A 24,258-nucleotide genomic window follows, 5' to 3' on the forward strand; every position below is an offset into this window, starting at 1 on the left:
AATCACATTTCACAATGTCTAAAATACGTATTCCATTTCAATATTTCATTTTTTATCGAAAGATTAAATGATTCACTATTTCCCGCAATGTTATTGAAAATAAAATTCACTTCGACAACGGTCCACATCGAACATGTCAAAGAGCAAAACAAAGATGTTTCAAGCAAATCTTTAAGTCTAGTATACAAAGTAATAAATAACATCAACCAAAATATATCTATAAGTTGTCGAAATTACAGCTAAGTTATTATTTCAATCTTTTCGTGCGATCGCTTAAATGTAAATCAAATGACCTCTCGGCGTTCGTTGCCTCGATGTTTCCAATATGCCTGAAGAACCTTTGTCACAGCTCCTAACCTAGAATGATACATCCACGAAGTTCCATGTTTTTAATATAGATCGCGAGTTTCCTGCTTGAAACATTCAGAATAACAAAAAACTTTTGTCAAACTCTTGGATTACACACGTGACATTGCTGTAATTTGATTGACAGCCTTAGGTCATGTACTCTAGTTTGACCAATCACCACCCTTGTAGCAGATATCGGCAAGAAAGCACGTGACAAACTTACAGCAACGAAAAGACTTGGCGAGGTTAGTGTAGATGAAAAAATAAACTTTCTAATATGAAGCTTTGAAAACGGACGTATTTCTTCATGTTACTGACACCCGCAGGTATCGAGAAATTTGTGATGACAGATACTATTTACAATTATTTATAAAATACTTTCCCGATCAGGTAAACAATGAAAATATAAAAGAAATAGGTAAGTGGATTTTATGTTTGTTTATATTTGACAAAAATCGTCAAATTTACCCTTCCTTGGTCCTCAATCTGGACGTTTGAATGTGTTAGCTTACATTTGTTTTTATTTACAACTTACTTAAGTTGTAAATGCTTTATTTAAATAATGTGATAAACATAAATATGTATAAACAGTAGGATTAGACCTTTCAAATGGTGTATAACATGTAGTTGCAAAGATGTTTTACTAGACTAACATTTAGTCTATGAAATCTTATATTATACAATACCCTTCTCGACTCTAAAAATAAATATATAATTTCCCCTTTGCTGATTTCCTAGCTAGAGCTGGCTTGACTTGCTTTTGTAAACGTCTCTAGATTGGTGTTGTTTTCACAAAATATATATGTATATATATTCCAGTCATGGTGCAGGACTAATGTTTTACAAGCAGATATTTTCCTTGATAAATGTTAGCTTCATCTATCACACAAGAGTCTCTGGGAACTTGGTGTCACAGCAGATAAAGCTTCTGGTTGACTTGTGTTGAAAGAGTCAAGTGGCTAATCTATGAAGATTTCAAAGATGTCTTGTGTACACACATAAAAACTGAGACTTTTAACCACACACTTATTAATGCTCAGAATGGCCACATGTCCACATTTAACAAAATTTCTTTGGGGGGGGCATGACCCCAAACCCCCCTAGATAGCTTTGCGACGACGGCGCTCGCGGCAAAGGGGACCATGTTATTTTGGTTGAAAACGCAAACACTGTATCATTGACACTGGCAATCACCCACCCGTTAAGTGTAGACTATATTGCCAATCTACTCATCTCAAAAAAGTCACTGAAGAACTTATAGGTGATTTTCTGAAGTATGATTTGATTGAGGAGTCTACTTCTATGTATTCAGCTCCCATTATCCTAGTCAAGAAACGTGATGGCTCATAAAGATTTGATTGTGACTACAGAAAGTTGAATTCTGTCACTTTACCAATGCCATGGCCTCTTCCTGTTTTTGATGATGTTGTTGATAACATTGCCAATGCACGAGCTAAGATCTTCTCAACTTTCGACCTTGCTAATGGCTTCTTCCAAGTGCGATTCAATGAAGATTCAAAGCTTAAAACTGCTTTCGTCACCCATCAAGGCCTTTATCAATTCAAACGATAGCCCTAAGGTTTCACAAATTCTCCACTTTGTTTTCAACAGCTCATGAGCAAAGTGCTAAGAAAATTGCTTTTTATGGTTGCGCTGATTTACTTTGATGATTTAAAAATTTACAGCAAAAACTTTGAAGAGCATCTCCAACATTTGGAGCAAGTATTTACTATCTGAAACAGACAAAATTAACACTGAAGCCATCCAAGTGCAATTTTGCAACGGACAAAGTTTCTTTTCGGGGTCATGTTTTATCATGTGGAGGTGTTCAAGTTGATGACAAAAAGATTGAAGCAATTAGAACCTTTCCAGTGCCCAAATCACAAAAGCAGATTCGCTCCTTCTTAGGTCTCACAAACATCTACAGGAAGTATGTGGATTGAATTAATTTTGGGAAGAAAATATTCAATTTATAATTTTGTAATGCATTTTCTATTTTAAAAGCTTAAGTCATCTTCTTGTACTTCTCGGCCGTAAGTCATTATATTTTTTCTTTTGACGACAGAGAATCATCAATAAATTCTAACTATATCGATTGTTTCGGGTAGATAGTTTTTTTAACTCATTGTATTTCCGCCCTTGTGGCACGAGCACTCGATCACATGCGTTCCAACAGAAAGAGTCAAGCCAGCGAGAGAGACAGAGAAATTGTCAAAAATATGACAGCTTTTCATGTATTATTTCATGTAATTTTATATTTATGCATATTTGAAGGAAAAGTGTAGGATTTTGACAACTGTTGACTCTTGGAACATTCCATTATATTATAGCGTACGGATGTTTTCTTAAATGTACATTTATAAGTGTCAAAGTCACTTTATTTTCAATTTCTTTCCAATATTTGTAATGTTAAGCGTTTTCGCTTTATTTAGGCTTTTGTTAGGCTTTCTTTTTTGAGTACATTTATTTGAGCGCACAACCTATTTCCCCTCGAGTAAAATAAACTAGTCCAAATCTCGGCATTAGGTCGGCTGGCAGTGTCCCACTAGTCATGCTAGTTTCAGTGTTTGTTTACATTTTGGAGTCAAGTAAATGTTGTTATATATTCAAAAGCGTTAATTCTTTTGCTATTTTGGTATTTTATAGAATATCTTAAGATATTTCCGAGTATGTTACAATTATTTTCGTCAGAGGAGTGAACTTTCAATTGAGTTTTTTTTTGTAAGCAACAAGTGTATGAAAGCTTCCAGAGATTTTTGCGTGCACTTTATTTTTGAGTAAGAGTGCAAAAGAGATTATATATTATGGCTTTCCTGATATTTTGTTACACTATCTTATATATTTATTTGATAATTATTTCTTAAATAATATAAGGCATTCCAGAGAAGATTAGTAACACCGAGTCATTGTACAATTGAGAGTAATTAATTTAATGCCAAGAGACTTTCACTAAGAGGTGTATTTTATATATTTAGTGATTGTATGAATATTTGGTGTTAAAACAAAGATTTATTATTTTTGTCAATTTTTTTTCAGAACTCCGTCATCAGAGTGAATAAATAGGTGTTCGGAAGCCCTCCCGTTTTCCCCTTCTTCTTTGTCCAAACCAATTTTTTCTGAAGAGTGAAGAGGTTCTTCCAAAGAATAGAGAGATACAGAATAGCTGAGAGAGGAGTGATAGAGGCGGAGATTCATGAAGAACAAGAGTCAGGAGTACAAGATGGAAAAGGGAAAACAGAGAAGACACAAGATACAAACTATTAGTACCGTATATCGCTGTGTATAAAGCAAGTTTTTCGTACCTAAAATGAGGGGGTTAAGAAGGGGGGTCGTCTTATACACGGAGTCGAAGATCTTACATTTTTTTCCACTGGTGATGTCAACCAGCACCCGATAGCCAGCCCAGCATTTGACAATAAAACTTTGCATTTCGTACTAAATAACTGTTCCAATAACTATTTACATACATAAACATAATTTGTATCTCTTTTCCTTGAAATAAGTTTAATAATTTCTGCAAATAAAGTTGAAATGACACTCGCCTCGATGCAGATTGTCAAACCAGCTGACACGGTAAAAGAATCGATTTCCGTGAGTTGAGAGCCGGAAGTACCGGTAAGCATTTGCATATTGCACATTTGACCTAACATGTGATAACCGGTGAAGCTGAAATCAATTCCCACTGTTTTTACAGTTGTATTAACAACTGTTGGAGACGGTGTGTATAAGTGATTGTGGAATAAAGACGCTGAATGTGAAGCAAACATAAGCCTAGATAGTTACAACATAGTTAATTGGCGATTTAATTACTCACCATTGTCTCTTATATGTTATTACTTCATAAATGAATTTTATTTTACGGGCACCAATTTGGTAGACCTAAACACAAAATGGCAACATGTGCTGGAGTTACACACGCGACCAATCATCGTAGAAAAAACAATGCAAGATAAACATATTTTTATTGCATATATAAGGTTTGTGTGCGCACTTGTGATGTGCTTCATTCCAGGTCGCCTTATACATGGAGTATAGGATTTTGGGTTGATTTTGAAGGCGTGTACAGGGGGGTCGTCTTATACGTGGGGTCGCCTTATACACAGCGATATGCGGTATGTGAAAACCAGACGAAGGGTGCTAAGAGGTAAAATTACAAGATCAGTTCACAGAATAAATGACCAGATCCAAATAGAAACCCTGTCAGAGAAGATAGCAGATAAAGAGTTAGAACATCTAAGAAGAGACTTTGACAGTGCATTGAACTTTCACAGTGAACTGTATGGGTAGGGTATGAGGAGGAAGATAAACTAGAAAGATGTGAAAATGGCCTCACAAGAGATGTCCAATCCATTGAAGTGAAAGTCGAGGACTATTTTACAGTTGAAGGTACTCAGAGTGAAATAAACAGTGTTTCAAAGAGCCCCATGGACACCTGGAAAGACAACTTGGCAGGATTTACAGAAACTATACACCCAAAACCAAAAGTAAAAATGCTATTGATGAAGCATTGTATCGCCTTGAATCAACAAGAGAAATGCCTGCTAGTAGATCAATGACTTTCAATGGTGATCCGTTACAGTATGTAGAGTTCATTGAGACATTTAAGATTCAGATTCATGACAAAATTCACCTGAATGATGATCAGAGAATGCAACACCTGAAGACAGCATTAACAGGAGAAGCTGCCAGAGCTATAACTGGCCTGGGATGTGCAGGAGTAATGTGCGCCACTGCTTTGAAGATGGTCAAAGAACAGTTTGGACAAAGATCAGTAATTGCCAGAGCACACATCAAGAAGTTGACAAGCGGGGAGAGACTTCGACCCAATGACAGATATGGACTCAGATCACTTTCACTGGACATCACAAACTGTCTAGCTAATCTTGACAGATTGCAGTTTATCTCAGACGCTAATGCCACGGAAACCCTAAGAAAGATAATAGGAGGTCTGCCAGACTACCTCATCAGGAAATGGAAAAGTCATGCCACTGATCTTAGAGAGAGAGGTGAAGTCCCTGACCTACAGACCATCAACAACTACCTTCATAAGCAGGTGAAGACAGAATTTGACCCAGATTTCGGAGACATTGACAAGAGTTACAGAGACAAAGAGAGAGATCAACGAAGAGGGATCCATTCAGTAAGAGAGATCAAATGTCATGTCTGCAGTGAAGGTCACAGAGTTCCAGACTGTCCTACATTCAGAAATTCAACTGTTCCCAACAGAGTAGACCTGATAAAGAAGAATAGACTATGTTTCTCCTGCCTCAACAAGGAACATGTCACAAGAGACTGTAGACTGAAGAAGGCCTGTGGAAAAGACAACTCTACGAGGACACATCACATGCTGATACATACAGATCCAAAAAGATTGGGGTGTGCATCATCAGTGCTAGATCATGACAGCATCTTGCCAGTGGTTAGGGTAAATTTCATATCAATAAATGGAAGAGTGAAAGAGGGAAATGTACTGATAGATGGGGGAGCGGGGACTACAATAATCAGAAATGGCTTTGCTAAAACACTAGGTCTACAAGGAGTGAAAGAGGTACTGGAGATGGGGTAGTAGGAGGCGTGAGGCATGTTACCAGAGATAGTCGTCGTCATAAATTCTGGATATGTCCCCTTGATAGAGATGAAGATTACGAAATCGAAGCTCATGAACTTGACCAGACTGTACTGAGTGTTCCTGGTCTGAATAGAGAATGGCTGCAAAATGACTGACGTCACTGGAGAGGGGATTGAAATCTAAACCCCCCAAAACAGAACTATACAAGAAAGCGATGAAGGAATTCATAGACAAGGGATGGGCTGAAAAAGCACAGACTGCAGAGAAGGGAACTGTAATCCATTACCTACCACATCATGGGGTCTACAGGGAAGATGAAGCAAGTACACCCTTGAGAATAGTCTTTGATCCAGCAAGCACGTTCCAGGTAGTCTCCTTAAATTCCTTCCTGTACAAGGGTCCATCACTGCTGGGTTATCTGCTCGGTATCCTCAAACGCTTCAGAGAAAGAGCTGTAGCATTTCAAGGTGATATATTAAAGATGTTCTTACAGATCCGCCTACCAGAAGCTGATACACAAGTACACCGATTCCTGTGGAGAGATCTAGATACAACACGAGACCCTTCAGTTTATCGTCTGATGAGAGTGACATTTGGCGACAAACCATCTCCTGATATGGCCAACTTCGTCATGTTAAAGAGGGCAAGAGAAAATGAAGAAGCGTATCCAGAGGCTACAGAAAGATTGACAAATGACAGATACATGGATGACATAATTCATTCCTGCGACTTACCAGAAGAGGCAGCTAAACTGATGGGAGAACTTGACCACATACTTGCATCAGGTTCTTTCAAGATAAAGAAATGGTATAAATCAGCTGATTCAAGTCCATCAAACACAAGAATTACAGACCTGAGAGACATATCCACACCAGCTAAAAGTGAAAAGACTGTGAAGACCTTGGGAGTGTTCTGGAACTGTGAAAGTGACACAATACACTTCAAAGTAAAAATGAAAATGAATGAGCAGCTAACGAAGAGAATAGTTCTATCCAGACTATCCATGATATATGATCCACTTGGCATTGCAACCATCACAACCATCAGAACAAGAATAGCCATGCAAGACCTATGGAGATTGAAAGATACTTACTGGGATGATGTACTGTCCAATGAAGACTGTAAGAAATGGACAGAATTGTTCCTGGATCTGGAAAACCTGAATGAGATATATGTAGAGAGATGCCTGAGACCAGAAGAAGTAAGCTCAACCAGGGAAATGCATGTTTTCTGTGATGCAAGCCAGAAAGCATATGGAGCCTGTGCACATCTGCTGTGGAGAACAAGTGAGGAACCTGAAGTTCAATTAATAGCAGCAAAGGCAAGGGTGGCACCACTAAAGCAGTCAACAAGTCCTCGACTAGAACTGATGGGAGCTCTACTAGCGTCTAGACTGGCAAGAACCATTTATACAGAACTGCGAGAAAAGCCCGACATCCACTCCTGTGGATAGTCTTGAGATGGATAAATACTGAATCAACAACAAAAAAGGCCTTCGTGGGTGTCCGGGTGGCTGAAATACAGAGTGAGTGGAACATAAATAAATGGCAGTTTGTTCCTACCGAACTCAACCCGGCTGACGATCTGAGTAGAGGGATAAAAGTGAGTGACATCAAGAACTCCTGGTTCCATGGACCTTCATTCCTCAAGAGACCGAAACCATCTGTGCAAAACCAGCAGACAACACCCGACAATGAAGACAAGCAGGTTAAATCAACATGTGCAAGTGTAATGACGGAAGTGATTCATTTATCCTCAATCATAGACTCTGAGAAATATTCAAGTTTCACAAGACTGATCCATGTAACATCATATTGGCTCAGATTTCTCAGAAATCTCAGGCAGCAGTAAAAGAGAGAAATCTTAACAAGTGTCTGCTTCCAGAAGAGAGAAATCAGCAGAAACATGGTGGATAAAGCAGGCACAGAAGGAAATCCCAGACTGGAGAAGAACATGCAGTGAGTTATCTCCCTTTGCAGAAGATGGAATCATCAGAGTAGAAGGTAGAGTAAAACATTCATATCTAAGCTATGACCAGGTTCATCCCGTGCTGTTAAGTGGTTCCAGTCACATCGCCAAGCTTATTCTAAGAGAAGTACACAACAAAACATACCATGCTGGAGTAGAGAGAACACTGTCTGAAAGCAGAAGAAAATACTGGATAGTGAAAGGTAGAAATCCAGTGAAAGGTATAGTAAGAAAATGTGTAATCTGCAGGGAAATGCGACAACCTGCGCATTCAACACTGATGAGTAACCTGCCGACACAGGGACTGAAGATATATTCACCGCCGTTCACAACAACCGGTGTAGACTTGTTTGGACCATTTCACCAAAAGTATGGAAGAAATAAGAAAATTAAAGCATGGGATGCTCTGTTTACATGTGCTACAACCAGAGCAGTGCATTTGGAAATAGTAGAAAGCTTGTCAACAGATTCATTTCTTCGCGCTCTGAGAAGATTTGCATCACATCACGGCTGGCCATCGACAATCAACTCGGATAATGGTACGTCGTTCGTTGGAGCAGAGAGAGAATTGAAGAAAATCTTCAAGGACGGACAGCAGAACATCAAAGAAGTGAGTGCTTTCAACAATGTGAAATGGATTTTCACAACACCTCTAAGTCCACATCAAGGAGGTATCCTGATAAAGCAAGCCAAACGAGCAATCTGTGTCGCGGTTGGAGACCATACTTTGTCATGGAATGAGATGTCAACAATATTCAGTGAAGTGAAAAGTCTGTTAAATTCAAGACCGCTTGGATACTGCTCGAATGACCCAAATGACCAACAACCAGTGACACCAAACCACTTCATCCTTGGTCGTGCTACAACAGATGTTCCACATGGCAATTTCGACCAATCCGTTAGTCTCAGAAGAGATTTGATTTGACACAAACCCTGGTAAACCAGTTTTCGAAGAGATTCGTAAGAGAATACATGCCTACACTGATGCAGAGAGTAAAGTGGAGAAGTAAAGGGAGACAACTAGCCATTGATGAAATAGTTCTGTTAATAGACAATCAATCTGCATGTGGAAAATGGCCCATGGCGTGTGTAGTTGAAGTGTTTCCCGGTAAAGATGGTGTAATCCGAAATGTGAAAGTGAAAACTCAGAACGGACTGTACACAAGATCAATTCAGAAGTGCTGTGTGTTGATTGAAAACTAACTTTGTGCTGAGATACATGAACTGACACAATGAGGGATTAAGTGTATATATTCTAGCCACATAAAGAAACTGTGCACGGAGAAAATATATTCTGGATTGAAATACAACACAGCAAGAACAAAATGATGCAGACGCTGTAGCAGCGGAATGATTGGACCATAAGAAAATGTCAACGGGACCTGAACAACATCTGTTACGATGACGTCAGAAGCTCAAAATGGAGTAGGGGAGTCCACCAAATGGGCATGGAAGGCTTGGGGAATGGACTGCCATATCCTCCTCAAATCCTGTGCCAAGTCACGGACGTTATCTGGAGGATGTGGAAGACGACGCAGACGGCGCTCCATTTCATCCCACACATGCTCTTTTGGGGAGAGGGGGCACGGGTGGCCCAGTCGTCTGTGGCAGAGTCGCATCCCTTAGGCACGCCTGAAACTTATGATTGTTGGTTCGAATCCTGGTTCGCCCCGATTATGTTTCTAGGTTTGTCAGCACCATACCTGTGCTCGTGGGTTTTACCGAAGTGGTAAAGGTCTGAGACCTGCATCACTTCGGCTTTTCCTCCCACATTAAGCTGACACGCCGTGATATGACTGGAATACTGTTAAAAGCGGCGTTAAACCAGACTCACTCACTCACTCACTCTATTGGGGAGAGATCTGGAGAATTTGCAGCCCATGGCAGTAACATGACATTGTTACGGTGAAGGAAATCCATTGCAACCCTAGCCGTGTGAGGACGAGCGTTGTCCTGTTGAAATGTCAATCCCGGGCCATGATGTTGCAGGAAAGAAATGACCACAGGCCTCAGAATCTGATCTCTGTAGGCAACACCGGTGAGAATGCCCTGAACAACCATCAAAGGGGTTCGGTGCCGTGCTGTTATCCCACCCAAAATCATCAAAGAGCCACCTCCAAAACAATTCCTCTCCCCAATATAGTTGTGTGTATAACGTTCTCCCAAACGCCCGTCACTGTGGGAAATGTTGAACCTCGATTCATCTGTAAAGACAACATTGAATGTATCCAATAATTGCTGTGTTGAAACCTATATTTCATATATGGACGGTGTGCCCTTATATCTATATTTTCTCCGTGCACAGTTTCTTTATGTGGCTAGTATATATTAAGAGAGTGAATGTGAACATGTTGTGATGATTTGCATTTAAAGATGTTTTCTTTGCTTATTTTCACTTTGTTGTGGCCCCAGAGTGTGGACTGAATTAATTTTGTGAAGAAAATATTCACTTTATAATTTTTTAATACATTTTCTATTTTAAAAGCTTAAGTCGTCTTTTTGTACTTCTCGGTCATAAGTCATTATAATTTGTTCTTTTGTCGACAGAGAATCATCAATAAATTCTAACTATATCGATTGTTTCGGGTAGATAGTATTTTTTAACTCACTGTATTTTGGCCTGTGAGGCACAAGCATTCGATCAGCTGCGTTCCAACAGAAAGAGTCAAGCCAGCGAGAGAGACAGAGAAATTGTCAAAAATATGGGAAGTTTACTCTTCAGGTAATTGGTAGTACTTTATATTGTTTATTAATGCTTAGAGTAGCTTTTCATGTATTATTTCGTGTAATTTTATATTTATGCATATTTGAAGGAAAAGTGTAGGATTTTGACAACTATTGACTCTTGGAACAGTCCATTATATTATAGCGTAGGGATGTTTTCTTAAATGTACATTTATAAGCGTCAAAGTCACTGTATTTTCAATTTCTTTCCAATATTTGTAATGTTTAGCGTTTTCGCTTTATTTAGGCTTTTGTTAGGCTTTCTTTTTGGAGTACATTTATTTGAGCGCACAACCTATTTAAAAATAAACTAGTCCTAATCTCGGCATTAGGTCGGCTGGCAGTGTCACAATAGTTTCAGTGTTTGTTTACATTTTGTAGTCAAGTAAATGTTGTTATATATTCAAAAGCGTTAATTCTTTTGCTATTTTGGTATTTTATAGAATATCTAAAGATATTTCCGAGTATGTTACAATTATTTTCGTCAGAGGAGTGAACTTTCAATTGAGTTTTTTTTTGTAAGCAACAAGTGTATGAAAGCTTCCAGAGATTTTTGCGTGCACTTTATTTTTGAGTAAGAGTGCAAAAGAGATTATATATGATGGCTTTCCTGATATTTTGTTACACTATTTTATATATTTATTTGATAATTATTTCTTAAATAATATAAGGCATTCCAGAGAAAATTAGTAACACCGAGTCATTGTACAATTGAGAGTAATTAATTTTATGCCAAGAGACTTTCACTAAGAGGTGTATTTTATATATTTAGTGATTGTATGAATATTTGGTGTTAAAACAAAGATTTATTATTTTTGTCAATTGTTTTCAGAACTCTGTCATCAGATTAAATAAATAGGTGTTTGGAAGCCCTCCCGTTCCATTCTTCTTTGTCCAAACCAGTATGTGAAAAATTACGCTGACATAGTGCTTCCGCTGAATGCCTTGCTAAAGAAGCATTCAGAGTCAGAAGTAGGAAAGAAACCAAAGTTCCAATGGTCACTTGAGTGTGATCAGGCATTCAACACACTCAAACATGCTATGAGTAATACACCTGTTCTGGCTTATCAAAATTTTGACAAAGAATTTCTTCTCGCAACTGATGCCAGTGATATGAGCATAGGTTTTGTTTTGAGTAAAAAAGATGAGAAAAATAATGAACATCCAATAGCTTTTGGTGGTAGAGCTCTTCATTGCAGCGAAAAGATCTGGAGCATTACAGAAAAGGAAGGCTTAGCTCTAGTTGAAGCAATAAGATCATTTCGTCCATACCTTGCAAATTCCAAATTCACAGTCTGTACTGATCATATAGCATTGAAATGGCTGAAATCCATCAATGATGCCACAGGTAGGTTAGGGCGATGGTCTTTGGAACTTTCTACCTGCACTTTTGACATTGATCATCGCAGCGGCAAAGCCAATGGGAATGCCGATGCTCTCTCACGTAGGGAATATGAGGAAAATATTAACTGTAATGATCAGACAGAAGAAGATGCTGAGAAAACAGTCTTCTCAGTAACTTCAACTCAGCAAAGCAAATCAACTAGCAGTACCACAATCTTGCCAAACACTCATTCATCCACACGGGTCACACAGACAACTCAGACTGAGGATATTTGCACACCTATTGTCAATAACTTAGAATCAGACACACAGACAACTGTTGGTCAGTCACCTTTGAATATGAAGAGGATTTTCAGTCAGTACCAGTTAATGTTGTCGCAACATTACATGCTACAAATGCTGATGTTACTCAAGACACATTGGTTGAAGTAAGTATAAAAGAACATCCAAATTTACGTCACCTACATAGGATTTGTCCAGATTTCATCCAAATCTTTGACTACAAAGAGGATGATGTCCTTCCACAAAAATGAAAAGGATCATCAAAAGATTCTTATCGAAGCCAATACTTTTGAAATTGATGAAGGCATTTTATACAGATTCGATCCACAAAGACAGAAAGGCCATGCAGACAAGTTCATTAAACAGCTGGCAGTCCCAAGAACCCTCAGAAATCAAGTCCTGCAATCCTATCATGACTCAGAGTTTCCACCACGGGAAAGAAAGGATGCACAACACCATGAGACCTAAGTACTACTGGCCCAAAATGTACAGCGATATTGCTACTTATGTCCAGACGTGTGAAGTATGTCAACAGACCAAGAGGCACTACCATGGCAAGAAGGCACCACTCCGTCCACTACCTGTAGAAGAGGTCTTCACCCGATGGCACGTTGACATTCTCGGTCCCCTGCCAACAACCCCAGACAAGTACAAGTACATTTTGGTCTTCACAGATGCATTATCCAGATGGTGTGAAGCCTTTCCACTTCGGACCCAAGAAGCCAAAGAAGTAGCAGATGTTCTCGTCAGACAAATATTTTGTCGGTATGGCGCTCCAAGGACCTTAATTTCAGACAGAGGTCAGAACTTCATGTCCAAACTTATCAAAGCAATTTGTGAACTTTTGGCAATTAAATTTACCCATGCCAGCCCATACCATCCTCAAACAAACAGCTGTGTAGAAAGGCTCAATACTTATATCAATCAATCACTAAAAGCCTATTGTAACAAGTCTCAAAATGATTGGCCCCGTTTTATTCCTGGCATCATGATGGCCTATCGAATGGCCCCAAATTCATCTACGCACAAATCCCCATACGTTATGCTTTTTGGCTGAGAAATGAGAGCTCCACAAGAGGTAGGATTAATTCCAAAAGAAAATTTAGGCCACAATAACAAAAGTTATCTTTCAAATTTGCTTGAGGAGCTGGAAATCACTAGAACAATTGCAGCTGAAAACACTGCTAAAGGCTGAAAGGCTAAAGAACCAAAATTTGCCCCAGATCAAAGAGTTTGGCTTTATTGTCAAAAAGTTGAAAAAGGCCTTTTCAAAAAAATTAACCAAAAAGTGGTATGGTAGCTATTATATCATCCATACAGGTCCAAATTATACCTACAAACTACACCGAAGTTCTGACGACAAAATACACAAACCACTGGTCCATGCCAACCGTCTGAAGCCATATTTTGATCTTGCTGATCGTCCACAGTATCCTCCAGAACCATACCTCAATGACACCAGTAACATAGATTCAGGAGTCAATGACAATGAGGAACTAGTCAATGATTCACAGCTTGACGGCAACAATTCCCCATCAACAAGTTCAACTTACCAAGCCGCTGATCAATCACTTCCACAACAGAAAGGTAACAAGGTCAATTCCAAAACAAAGAAGAAAAGCCCTGCTCCCAACACAACAGCAAAACCTGCAGGTTCCAGTACGGCAACTGCAAAGGAAAATCATGCCACACCAGGTCCTAGTGCTCCAACCAAGGTAAATGAAAAGGTAAACAAAGGGAAAAGAGGAGTGAATAGTAAGCATCACCAGCCCAAATCCAGAAAACAACTTGATGACAGCCAGGTACAACCTCCAAGTCCAACATCAGGTAATCAAACCATAGGATATCCCTCAGGTTTTCAATCCGGACGATATCTACTCAATTGTAAGTTCCAAGAGAGCATACGGCAAAATCTACTACAGAGTAAAATGGAAGGATTCAGAAAGGGGAAACACATGGGAGTATGGCAGCAGCATTCCAGACTCCATTCGGAGAGAATTTCATCTCAAAAGAAGTATGTCAGGTAAACTACGTAAGCGTCCACTAAAGCATCATAAGTTTTTCGACCAAAAGGATTCAGCACAAGACAATAAATCAGTCAATGTTCTGTCAGGAAATGTCGAGCAAGAGAACACCAAACCATGCATAGAATTAGATGTCAAACCATATCCGTTTATTCCAAAACACCTACGAGAAGTAGAGGGCCATGTTATAAAGAGAGTTATGGGCATTGAAATTATTCAAGGAGACTGCTATGTCAAGACCTCACATACCAACAACAAAGATGATCATAATTACCATACACACTATTTTGGAAGTGTTCCTCCCCACCTCATACAACGCTACCTTGATGATAGCTGGAAGGATCTCTCTAAGTGGTCCAGTAAAGTAGATAATCCTCCATATGATCCGCCTCAACTACCAATCTATGAATCCAAAAGGGTTATTTTTCCACATAAAGACTGGGGAAACATCAACACGTTTTACTACCGTACTACAAACACATACCATAGACCCGGTCGACCATACGTTGATCAAATCCCCATGTATGCCTGTGAATGCCAATTGAACAAATACTTGACCAAAATACAAAATCTCCTGAATAAATGGTGCAAATCACTAAACAGCAATTAGCTGTATCTTGTTATGTTTACTTGTGTCCAGTCTTTTCACTATGGGTCGCCAGTTGAGAACAAATGGCATCAGCCTGATCATCTGAGTTATTTGTATCACAACAAATTTTGAGCATTGACCTGATCAACCAATCTCAAAAGCGAAGTGAAATGACACAAACCAAACCATAATGAATCAAAGCGAATCAAACCGTATTGCGAATCGAAATGATTCGAATTGAAACGAACCGTATCGCAAATCGAAATGAAAAGAACCAAACCAAAGCAAATCATACTGGGAATTGAACAAAAACCATACCGAAGCAAATCCAACTATATAGCGAACCGAATGAAACCAGACCGAATGAAACTGAACCGTATCGTATTGAACCGAATTGAAACGAACGAAAATTGAAGCGAAACAAAGCGAAGCGAAACAAAGCGAAGCGAAGCGAAGCGAAGCGAAACAAACCAAATTGAAATAAAGCAAACATAACAACCAAGATGAACCAAAACAAAGAAAAGGCAAACGAAAACTAACAAATAATTCTAAAAAGGATATACAATGGTTCTAACACTTTGTATACCTTATTAGTGTAGTTAATCAATGCACTTGTTATGTACACATGCACATATATGTATATATAATGCATCTAATGATTGTATCAACAACAAAAAAATAGAAGGATATTTTTTTTCCATGATACACTTTTGTACTTTGCCACCAATACATTCTTCCTGGTCATGACACAATTTAAGTATTGCATGTATACCTAATAATGTACTAATTTTTTTTTTTACATCATAACTATCATATCTGTTCTATTTACTAGTAATTACGTACGAACTGAGGAAGTATGGATAATTTTTATATATGACATATTATTTGAACATGCTTACTCTCTTTTCTTTGTTTTCCACGTAAAACCTCTATAACGGATAATTGACACAGCCAACTATCCTAAAAGCTCAAACCAGGATGTGGAACTCAAGGCCTCCTACATCACCTATAAACCACCAATACAGTGTGCCAAGACATTATTTTATTTTACACGTTTGGGGTCCAAACTTTTTCAGACGGAGGGGAAGCTATCATGATATAACATTTATAACTAAGTTTTCCTATAATAATTAGATCCACATCAAGTGCTTTTATGAGTTATCATGGTGATTTTTTTAAAAATCATTTCATATAATTATAGTTTAGCAAGTAATACTTATCATCAGGTAAAATGCATATATAAAATATCAGTAGTTTCAGTTATGGTTTTTTAGATAGATGCTAGCCGAAGGTGTCAAGATCTCATCTCCCAGACAAAAGATATGTCTACATAGTCTAATAGATTACCTTGAACTATTTTATTTAAGTAAATCTGTCATCAACTACATTAGAATAACATTCAGCAATTACTTCAATTTAGACTCATTAAGGATTAGCCCCCATACAAGCACGTCTATAGTGCATTAAGGATTAGCCCAAACACAAGCTCGTCTATATTTACACCATCCAGTAAATATGTCAACAAGATTAGTGCCAGTTCAACAGGATTAACAGGATTAAGAATTCCCCTCTGTCGAGCCATTCATTTAGCATAGGACACAACCAATCATGTATCAACCAATCATATTCCTTTTTATTGTTCTAATTTTTGTTAAATACATACTGAAACCTCTTGTTGGGGCAGAGAAGGGGTTTGACTCTCTTACCAAGCAGACCTCTCTCCCACAGCCCAGAGGGTTGTACCGACTCTCTGTGTCACCCTCTGCTATTTCCTAAGATATTGTAACTTGCTCATTGTTAATTGTTCTTGTAAATAATATTGTGATTAGTCTCCTGTGACTCCGGCTCTTTGCTGACTAATTCCCCCCAAGAAATCCAGCACGCCATTTGGACGGTTTTGTTCACCCATAACAGTCCATGATATGTTACTGACGTTTCTGTCTTGCAATAGATTCTGCACTCCCTAGGGTTTCTATGTGACACCTGATATGGTCTGCTGATATCATGACAGTTACATGACAAAAAAAGTTTTTCAATGTTTACTATTCCTTCAATTTCTGGTCTTCGGTAAAATTCCTTTCTGCTCATATTCTTTTGGAACACAAGATAAACTTGCTTTGGGACAACTTTTGCATCACATGAGGTTTACATACACGGCTTATAACAATCGTACATCTCGTTATAATAGTCATCATTAAGTAACAGCTCACAAATATGGTGGGTGGCGCTTAACTTTTGTGCATGTGTATATAAATAATTCTTGAATCCTAAAAGTACATTTATGACAGTTTTAGTTAAATCAGTTTCATGATTTTCAATTTAACATATTCCTTTTTCAAAGTGAAACATTTAATATCAAGCTTTATTTTTTGTTTCAACATAGTTTCTCCACGGTTGGTTTAGTGTGGGACCCTGTGACATGTGGAATGCTGGCTCCTCGGTACACATGTTTGCTCCTTCTTTCATTTGAGGATGTGGATCAAATATGGCGGTGGCATAAATCTCGCTGCAGTAGAAAAGTATGAAGTTGTGATTGTAATTATCCCCCGCCCCAACGAAGTTGGCGGGGATACAGAAATGGGTTCCGTCCGTTTGTGTGTGTGTGCGTGTGTGTGTGCGTGTGTGCGTCCCGAAATTGTTTCCGGAGCATAACTCAGAAACCGTTAAATATTTCTCTACGAAACTTTGCATGTCTATCAGACTCATGGTGAACTGGTGCCTTTTGCTATTTAGGAATTTTATAAATTTTTATTTTTTACGTTTCCATGGCAACAAGTTGCACTTAGGTTCTATGAGGGTGCTGTTCGTTTCCAGAGCGTAACTCATAAACCATTAAATACTTTCTTACAAAACTTTGCATGTATACTAGGCACATACTGAACTGGTGCCTTTTGCTATTTAGGAATTTTATAAATTTTTATTTTTTCACGTTTCCATTGCAACAAGTTGGACTTAGGTTCTATGAGGGTGCTGTTCGTTTCCGGAGCGTAACTCAAAAACCCGTGAAATAATTTCTTACAAAACAGTGCATGTTTACCAGACAAATACTGAACTGGTGCCTTTTGCTATTTAGGAATTTTATAAATTTTTATTTTTTACGTTTCCATTGCAACAAGTTGGACTTAGGTTCTATAGGGTAGAGTTTGTTTCCGGAGCATAACTCAAAACCCATTCAATACTTTCCAACAAAAACTGTGCATGTTTACCAGACACATACTGGACTGGTGCCTCATGCTATTTAGGAATTTTAGAAATTTTTATTTTTCACGTTTCCATGGAAATAAGTTGGACTTAGGTCCTACAGGGGTGGTGTTCGTTTCCAGAGTGTAACTCAAAAACCGTTGAATACTTTCTTACAAAACTTTGCATGTCTACCAGGCACATACTGGACTGGTGCCTCATGCTATTTAGTAATTTTAGAAATTTTTATTTTTCACGTTTCCATGGAAATAAGTTGGACTTAGGTCCTACAGGGGTGGTGTTCGTTTCCAGAGTGTAACTCAAAAACCGTTAAATACTTTCTTACAAAACTTTGCATGTCTACCAGGCACATACTGAACTGGTTCCTTTTGATATATAGCACTTTTAGAAATTTTTATTGTTTATGTTTCCATGACAACAAGTTGGATTTAAGTTTTAATATAGGATTGGTTTACTTTAGTAGTATAACAAATAAACTGTTATATATTTCCTTGCCAAACATTGTCTATATATAAAGCGCATACTGAACTAGTGCCATTTTATATTAAGGAGTTTTAGAAATGTTTATTTTAGAATTTCCATTGCAGCTATTTTGACATGGGCTAAGAGAAATGTTGGGTCTGTTATCTGTTTTGGGACCATAACGTGTTAAAATGGGCGGGGGATATAGATGACTTTGTCAACTATACGCTTGTTTTCATATAAATGTTCTTTTCAATTTCAACAAGCCTATTCTTTTGTGTTATTGTAATGAGAGCATTTACATTTATGATCATATCACAATTGTTTACATAGCAAGTGACCTCATTGGTGAAGGAAGTATACGCTCGCAAGATGATGGAGCGGAGCCGGAAAGATAGTGTGGTATGACAATGGAATGAAAAGTCTTTTCCAGGAACGTCTGTAGAGGTGAGACGCATCGAGGATAGGTCTTCATGGTCGTTCAATCCCAAAATTGCCAAGAGAGGGGGAATCGTAAATAGCTAGTCTGGTTGTCGGGGAAGTTGGTTCTTTGCCACGAAATCCCAACAAAGCCCCAGAAACGCTTTGCAAATTCGGGATCTGTCAAACTGGACCCCAGTGACATCCAACGCATGAATTTTGCTAATCCGTGCAGCAGTGGCCAAAGCCACCAAAAAGACTGTCTCAAAGTCCTTCCCGTCAGTGGTTCATAATCGCTGGAAACCAGGTGTTGAAGAATAAAGTTCGCATTGGAGGTGGTCGCAATGACAATTAATAGCTGCGAGGTAGGTTGCCGTGGATCACCAAAGTTTCGAAAAGTCAGAGACAGGCAGTTGGTGACTTCTACCTTCTGCAGGACCCGGGGGAGGAGCCCTGTTGGGGGGAAAGGCGTAGTCATTGAGACCTCCACACGAGATTGCCACGCATCGTGCTCCCCAGCCTGTGGGGAGGGGATGGAAGATAGGAATAGGGGTAGTTGAGCGTAGAAGGGGGTTGCAAAGAGGTCTACTTCCATGGCCCGATAAAGTTGGCAAATTGGAACCATTGTTATTGAAGAGACCACTCGTTTGGTGATGGTCTGTCTGGTTGGGAAAGGGAGTCTGCTTTGGCGTTGGATATCCCTGAAATGTGCCGAATGCGGACATGTATGTTGAGATGAAAGAACTTGAGAGCAAGTGAGAGTATGGACATCAACTTCATGGGTCCCATCCTGTTGATGTACCACACTACCGCTGTTTTGTCGGACTGGATCATGAGGGAGGAGGACCAGATGAGATCTGACCTATGCGAAATCGCGAGAATTCCTGCTTTGATCTCGAGATGGTTGATGTGAAGGCAACGTTTTTGGACCACCACCCTGCTACTTGCCGATCTTGAAAATGTGCTGCCCAACCGACGATTGAAGCATTGACAAACAGATGGAGACAGGATGATGGCATCAGGGAGACCCTGTCGCATACATTGGATGCGACCAACCACCATCGAAGACAAGGATGGAGATTGAGCGGTAGAGAGATTGGCATGTGACAGTCGTTGTTCCTGATAAAGTGAGTGACGTTTTACGCCGCTTTCAGCAATATTTCAGCAATATCACGGCGGGGGACACCAGAAATGGGTTCCTGATAAACGGTGCAATAAAACACTGAAGTGGTCACAAATGAAGTCGACCGTGTACAGTGAGCGCCTGCACCGATGTTAAGAGGCCCAGGATGTGTTGCCATTGGCGCAGTTGAAACGACTGTTTGAGTGCTAACAGTAAGTGTGAACGGTACGAGACATTGAATCTTCACCCATCGGTCGTGCAGGACGAACATCAGACCTTGCCGAGTATCAAACAGGGCTCCTATAAATTGGAGACGTTGGGTAGGAATGAGTTTGAATTTTTGTATGTTGATTAGCCAGCCGAGTTGTCTGAGAAGATGCAGCCTGAAGGCGAGTTCTAGACGGAGGAAATCGACATTTGCGTGAACTTGAATGTAGTCGTGGAGATAAGAATTGAACACGATCCCGCAAAGATGTAGGAACTTCGCGATGGGCTGGGTCAGGCAGGTAAAAAAGCCATGGGGACGGAGAAATTCCAAACGGCAGCACCTTTGGTAATGGCGGTCTTGAAAAACGAACCAGAAGAAGTGACAGTGGTCCAGATGGATAGGAACATGCATATAAGTGTCTTGGAGATCGAGACTGACCATAAAATCGACGGTAAGGGAGACCAATCGATCTGAGGAGGGCTTCGATCCCAGTTGACCTTCTCAGCCTCTCCTGCGCACGCTAAAGGGGTTAGGCCTTGAGGAAATAAGCTTGCGTAATGGCGCTGGGCAGGAACAAATTTGGGATATTGGCGATCCTTTTTCTCTTGATCCTGTACTTGTTTTTCCTGGAGACATGGAAGGTATCCTTGACACTCCATGACAGATGGCCGAACTCTCTTGTAGAGAGAACTGTCCGAAGGTTGTCAATGATGATGATCATGGTGCGGGCGTTCGATATCAGCCAAGGACCGAGAATGGTGATTCGATCGACAATGCCGATCCTGGGAGCGAGAACGCCGGAGACAGACAGACCGAGACACAACCCGAGTATTTTCTTATACAGTGGTCGACAGGTCGTGAGTCGATAAATCGTCGGTAAGGAAGCTGTCTGAGAGGGTCTCGTCTGTATTTCTAAACATGATTCAAGCATGTTCCCACAAAGGTTTGAAGAAAAAGGGGGGAGTGGGATGGGGTAGAGATTATTTTTAAAAAATAGTGTGATCCTAAATATCTGGAAAATATTCTTAAGTTAATGGATTCATCCCACAATTAAGATGTTAATACTTTGAATATCACTTGAAGATATTTAGCCCCAAGTTTGCAGCAAGGGCAGTGTCCCAGTTTATAATAATAATAGAAAATGTTATGGCTATAGCAGAGGTTTAAAAATTTAAAAAAACCCATTTCATCAGACCTACTCTCCGCCCCAACCCCACAATAAATTACCAGTCCCTCATGCATTTATAGCTGCTTGATTGGCGTACTAATATAAGTCGGACAAGAGAAATTCGTAGATGTACACTGCTAAAACATAACGTTGTAAAACTCATGCTTGGTGTATATACTACATTTGTGTACAACGACCAATGTCACTACCTGCCACGCCTCTTGACGCCTCGACGATGTCAGGCGCCAACCAAACATTCCCTCCAACACATGTACATTTGCTTTCACAAGTTCTGTCAACAGTAGAACCTCATCTTTGGTCCAGTTCGACTTCCTCCTCTTCATATCTATCTCCGATATACTGTTTGCCATGTTGAGGAAGTATCGCCGTGTGTGTCGTCTGCCTTAAATAGCAACCGGGAAATCCCACCGGAAACGACGTTCACACCTCTTTTTTCAAACAGTTCCACCAGAAGTTAAAAAATAGCTGGTATTCCCCTAGTGATCATGCAGCTACGTACTACGAAACCAACTTCGTTTTTTCTTTGAAGACTTTTCTCTGAAGTTTTGTACTTAGCATCTTTATGAATATCAACTTAAGTCTCAAACTTAGCTTTGTCGGTTTTGACTTAAGAAAAATCTGAGTTTTTTATGAATACCGCCCTGTTTCCCAACTTTTACTCAAAAATGTCCCTCACTTTGACATTTTTCAGAAAATTCCACTTGTCTATGTTATTAGGATGCAAACTCTTTCACGTATTAGTACACAGTATCAGTAAAAGTGAACAGCAACTTGCAATCAATGATACCACTCCCTCTGATCACCTTCATAATGACCATGCCATTTTACAGACTATAATCAGCTATAGATGATTTGTCCCTTGCTCACTAAGCATCTTTTTTATTTTTGGCTGGTATTGTCCACAAACTCTCCTCGCTGAAGAAATCCAGCGAATCAAGCTGAAGTAAAAGCGATAACACCATTTCCATATTCATAAGAAATCTCTACTACAAGCAGAGAGTATTGTATAATTCAGAATATATCTTGAGTATGTGTTTATGCAGAAAGAGCATGTCATGTTTTTTTAATCGAAACTTTGCCATTGTTATATATCTGGGACACAGCTGATAACCCACATAATGTCTCCCTCTTTATGCATTTTCGAATGTATGGCTTTTTGTGAAAGAGGCATTACAGGCAACACACTGTAACTCCTCCACATGCTGCCTTGATACATTATTGCAAAGGACACCATGGTACATGGAGTACAGAATATGAGGATTAAGGAAATCCAAAACATTGGAATTGAACCTACCTTTGGGCCAGCACAGGTTCTAACAAACTTATTGACTTCTCGGTGAAAACCACCAGCTCCTTTCATCTGGTTGGATGATCTTGCTTCCTTTATTTTATCTACGGTCTGCTGTTGAGATGTTATATCAATTTCTGATATGACTTCCATCAAACGCTCAAGGGCTTCATCAATTCTCTCCTCAAGATGACATGCATCTGTTTCAAGTTCAGGTTCAATGTCATCTTCTACTTCTTGTAAGAAAGAATGTAATTTCTTTTTGGCAATTTGAACATCATCATACTTTTCTTCCAGAGAATTAATTTGTGAAATATATGCACTTGACTTCAAAATAGCAGGAATAGTTGCATCAAGGTAGTGCAAGGGAACAATTTCACACTTGCATGGTACCCCTTTATTATCATTTAACTGTTGAATGTCAGTCTTGAAAGAATCCAGTGCTCGTAGCATACCATTAATGTCCCTGGGCATTTCACCTTTTGGAGTTGTAGAATGATATTCAATGTCAATTTCTGAATTGCTTTTTATGTCCTGTTCCAGTTTTTTAAATTCTGCCTGTGCTTTTGCATCAATGATTCCATGTGTGGCTAAACCTCCCTGCACTTTACCTTTGATTTCTTCCATTTGACGGGCATCACTGCCTTTGATACGAATCCTTACGACCAGATCCCCTCCATATATGATGCTTCTGATGTAATGAGTACCATTGGCATTTGTAGCCCAACCCTCTTTTGGTGTAGCATCATCCATGGACACTGTCACCTGCACGATAAATATATATGTTTAAACATACTTTCTTTGAACAAGACCGAGTTGGGCACCCAGCACCCTATTGTTTTTCTTAAGAAGTAACTACATTGGACAATGCTCATGACATCAACAACTATACTAGGCACCAAAAGAAATGGTGCATATAATAAATGCATGTTTATGACCAGGATACTCAAAAGTTGTTGTTTTTTAATATGAAGAGCTACCAGGTGGTCAGAAAAAACACTTTTATTAAACAAAAATTCAATGTCTATGCTGCGAACAGGAATGGCGCAAAGCGAAGTTGCGAGACATTTTATGATCATCAAAATGCAATATCATCTCTTTGGAGACGTTATGTGTGACAGGGCATCATTCATGACTTACAACGATCTGGTCATCCATGTGTGACATCACGTCTTCAAGATAACCATATTGTTGTTGGATCTACGGAATCAATACCAAACTCACGCATTTACAGCTCTGGCAGTTCTTGGGTTGAAGCCACTTTCTGCCAGAATGCATAGCCAATATTTCAGCCATATAGCGATGATACAAGAATAGTACATATATTTAGAAGCATAAAAAATAGACGAAAGACTGTAAAACAACTAGATTGTCGCAGTGTTGTATTTAACTAGTATGTATCCATTCGAAGACATCACTATACATAACAATACATAGTAAAAACGGGTTGTAGATCACTAGCTACCAAAGAAGGGACCATGGGTACCTCTGCTACCTGCATGGTGCCCCCATCCCTTCA

At 39.3% G+C, this 24,258-nt stretch overlaps 1 protein-coding gene across 4 annotated transcripts in view; it reads right to left on the reverse strand.

Moving 5' to 3' along the window:
- The window catches only part of LOC139475013 (uncharacterized), a 139,797-nt gene that overhangs the window by 75,914 nt on the left and 39,625 nt on the right, over window positions 1-24,258 (reverse strand). For all 4 annotated transcript variants that reach the window (XM_071258227.1, XM_071258226.1, XM_071258224.1 and 1 more), the window contains exon 3: window positions 22,746-23,504. In XM_071258227.1, the coding sequence (XP_071114328.1) occupies window positions 22,746-23,504 (759 nt within the window). The remainder of the gene's footprint in view (window positions 1-22,745; window positions 23,505-24,258) is intronic.

The sequence above is a fragment of the Haliotis cracherodii genome, unplaced genomic scaffold, assembly GCF_022045235.1.
Source record: "Haliotis cracherodii isolate W230 unplaced genomic scaffold, xgHalCrac1.p SCAF_3, whole genome shotgun sequence".
Classification (NCBI taxonomy): Eukaryota; Metazoa; Mollusca; class Gastropoda; order Lepetellida; family Haliotidae; genus Haliotis; species Haliotis cracherodii.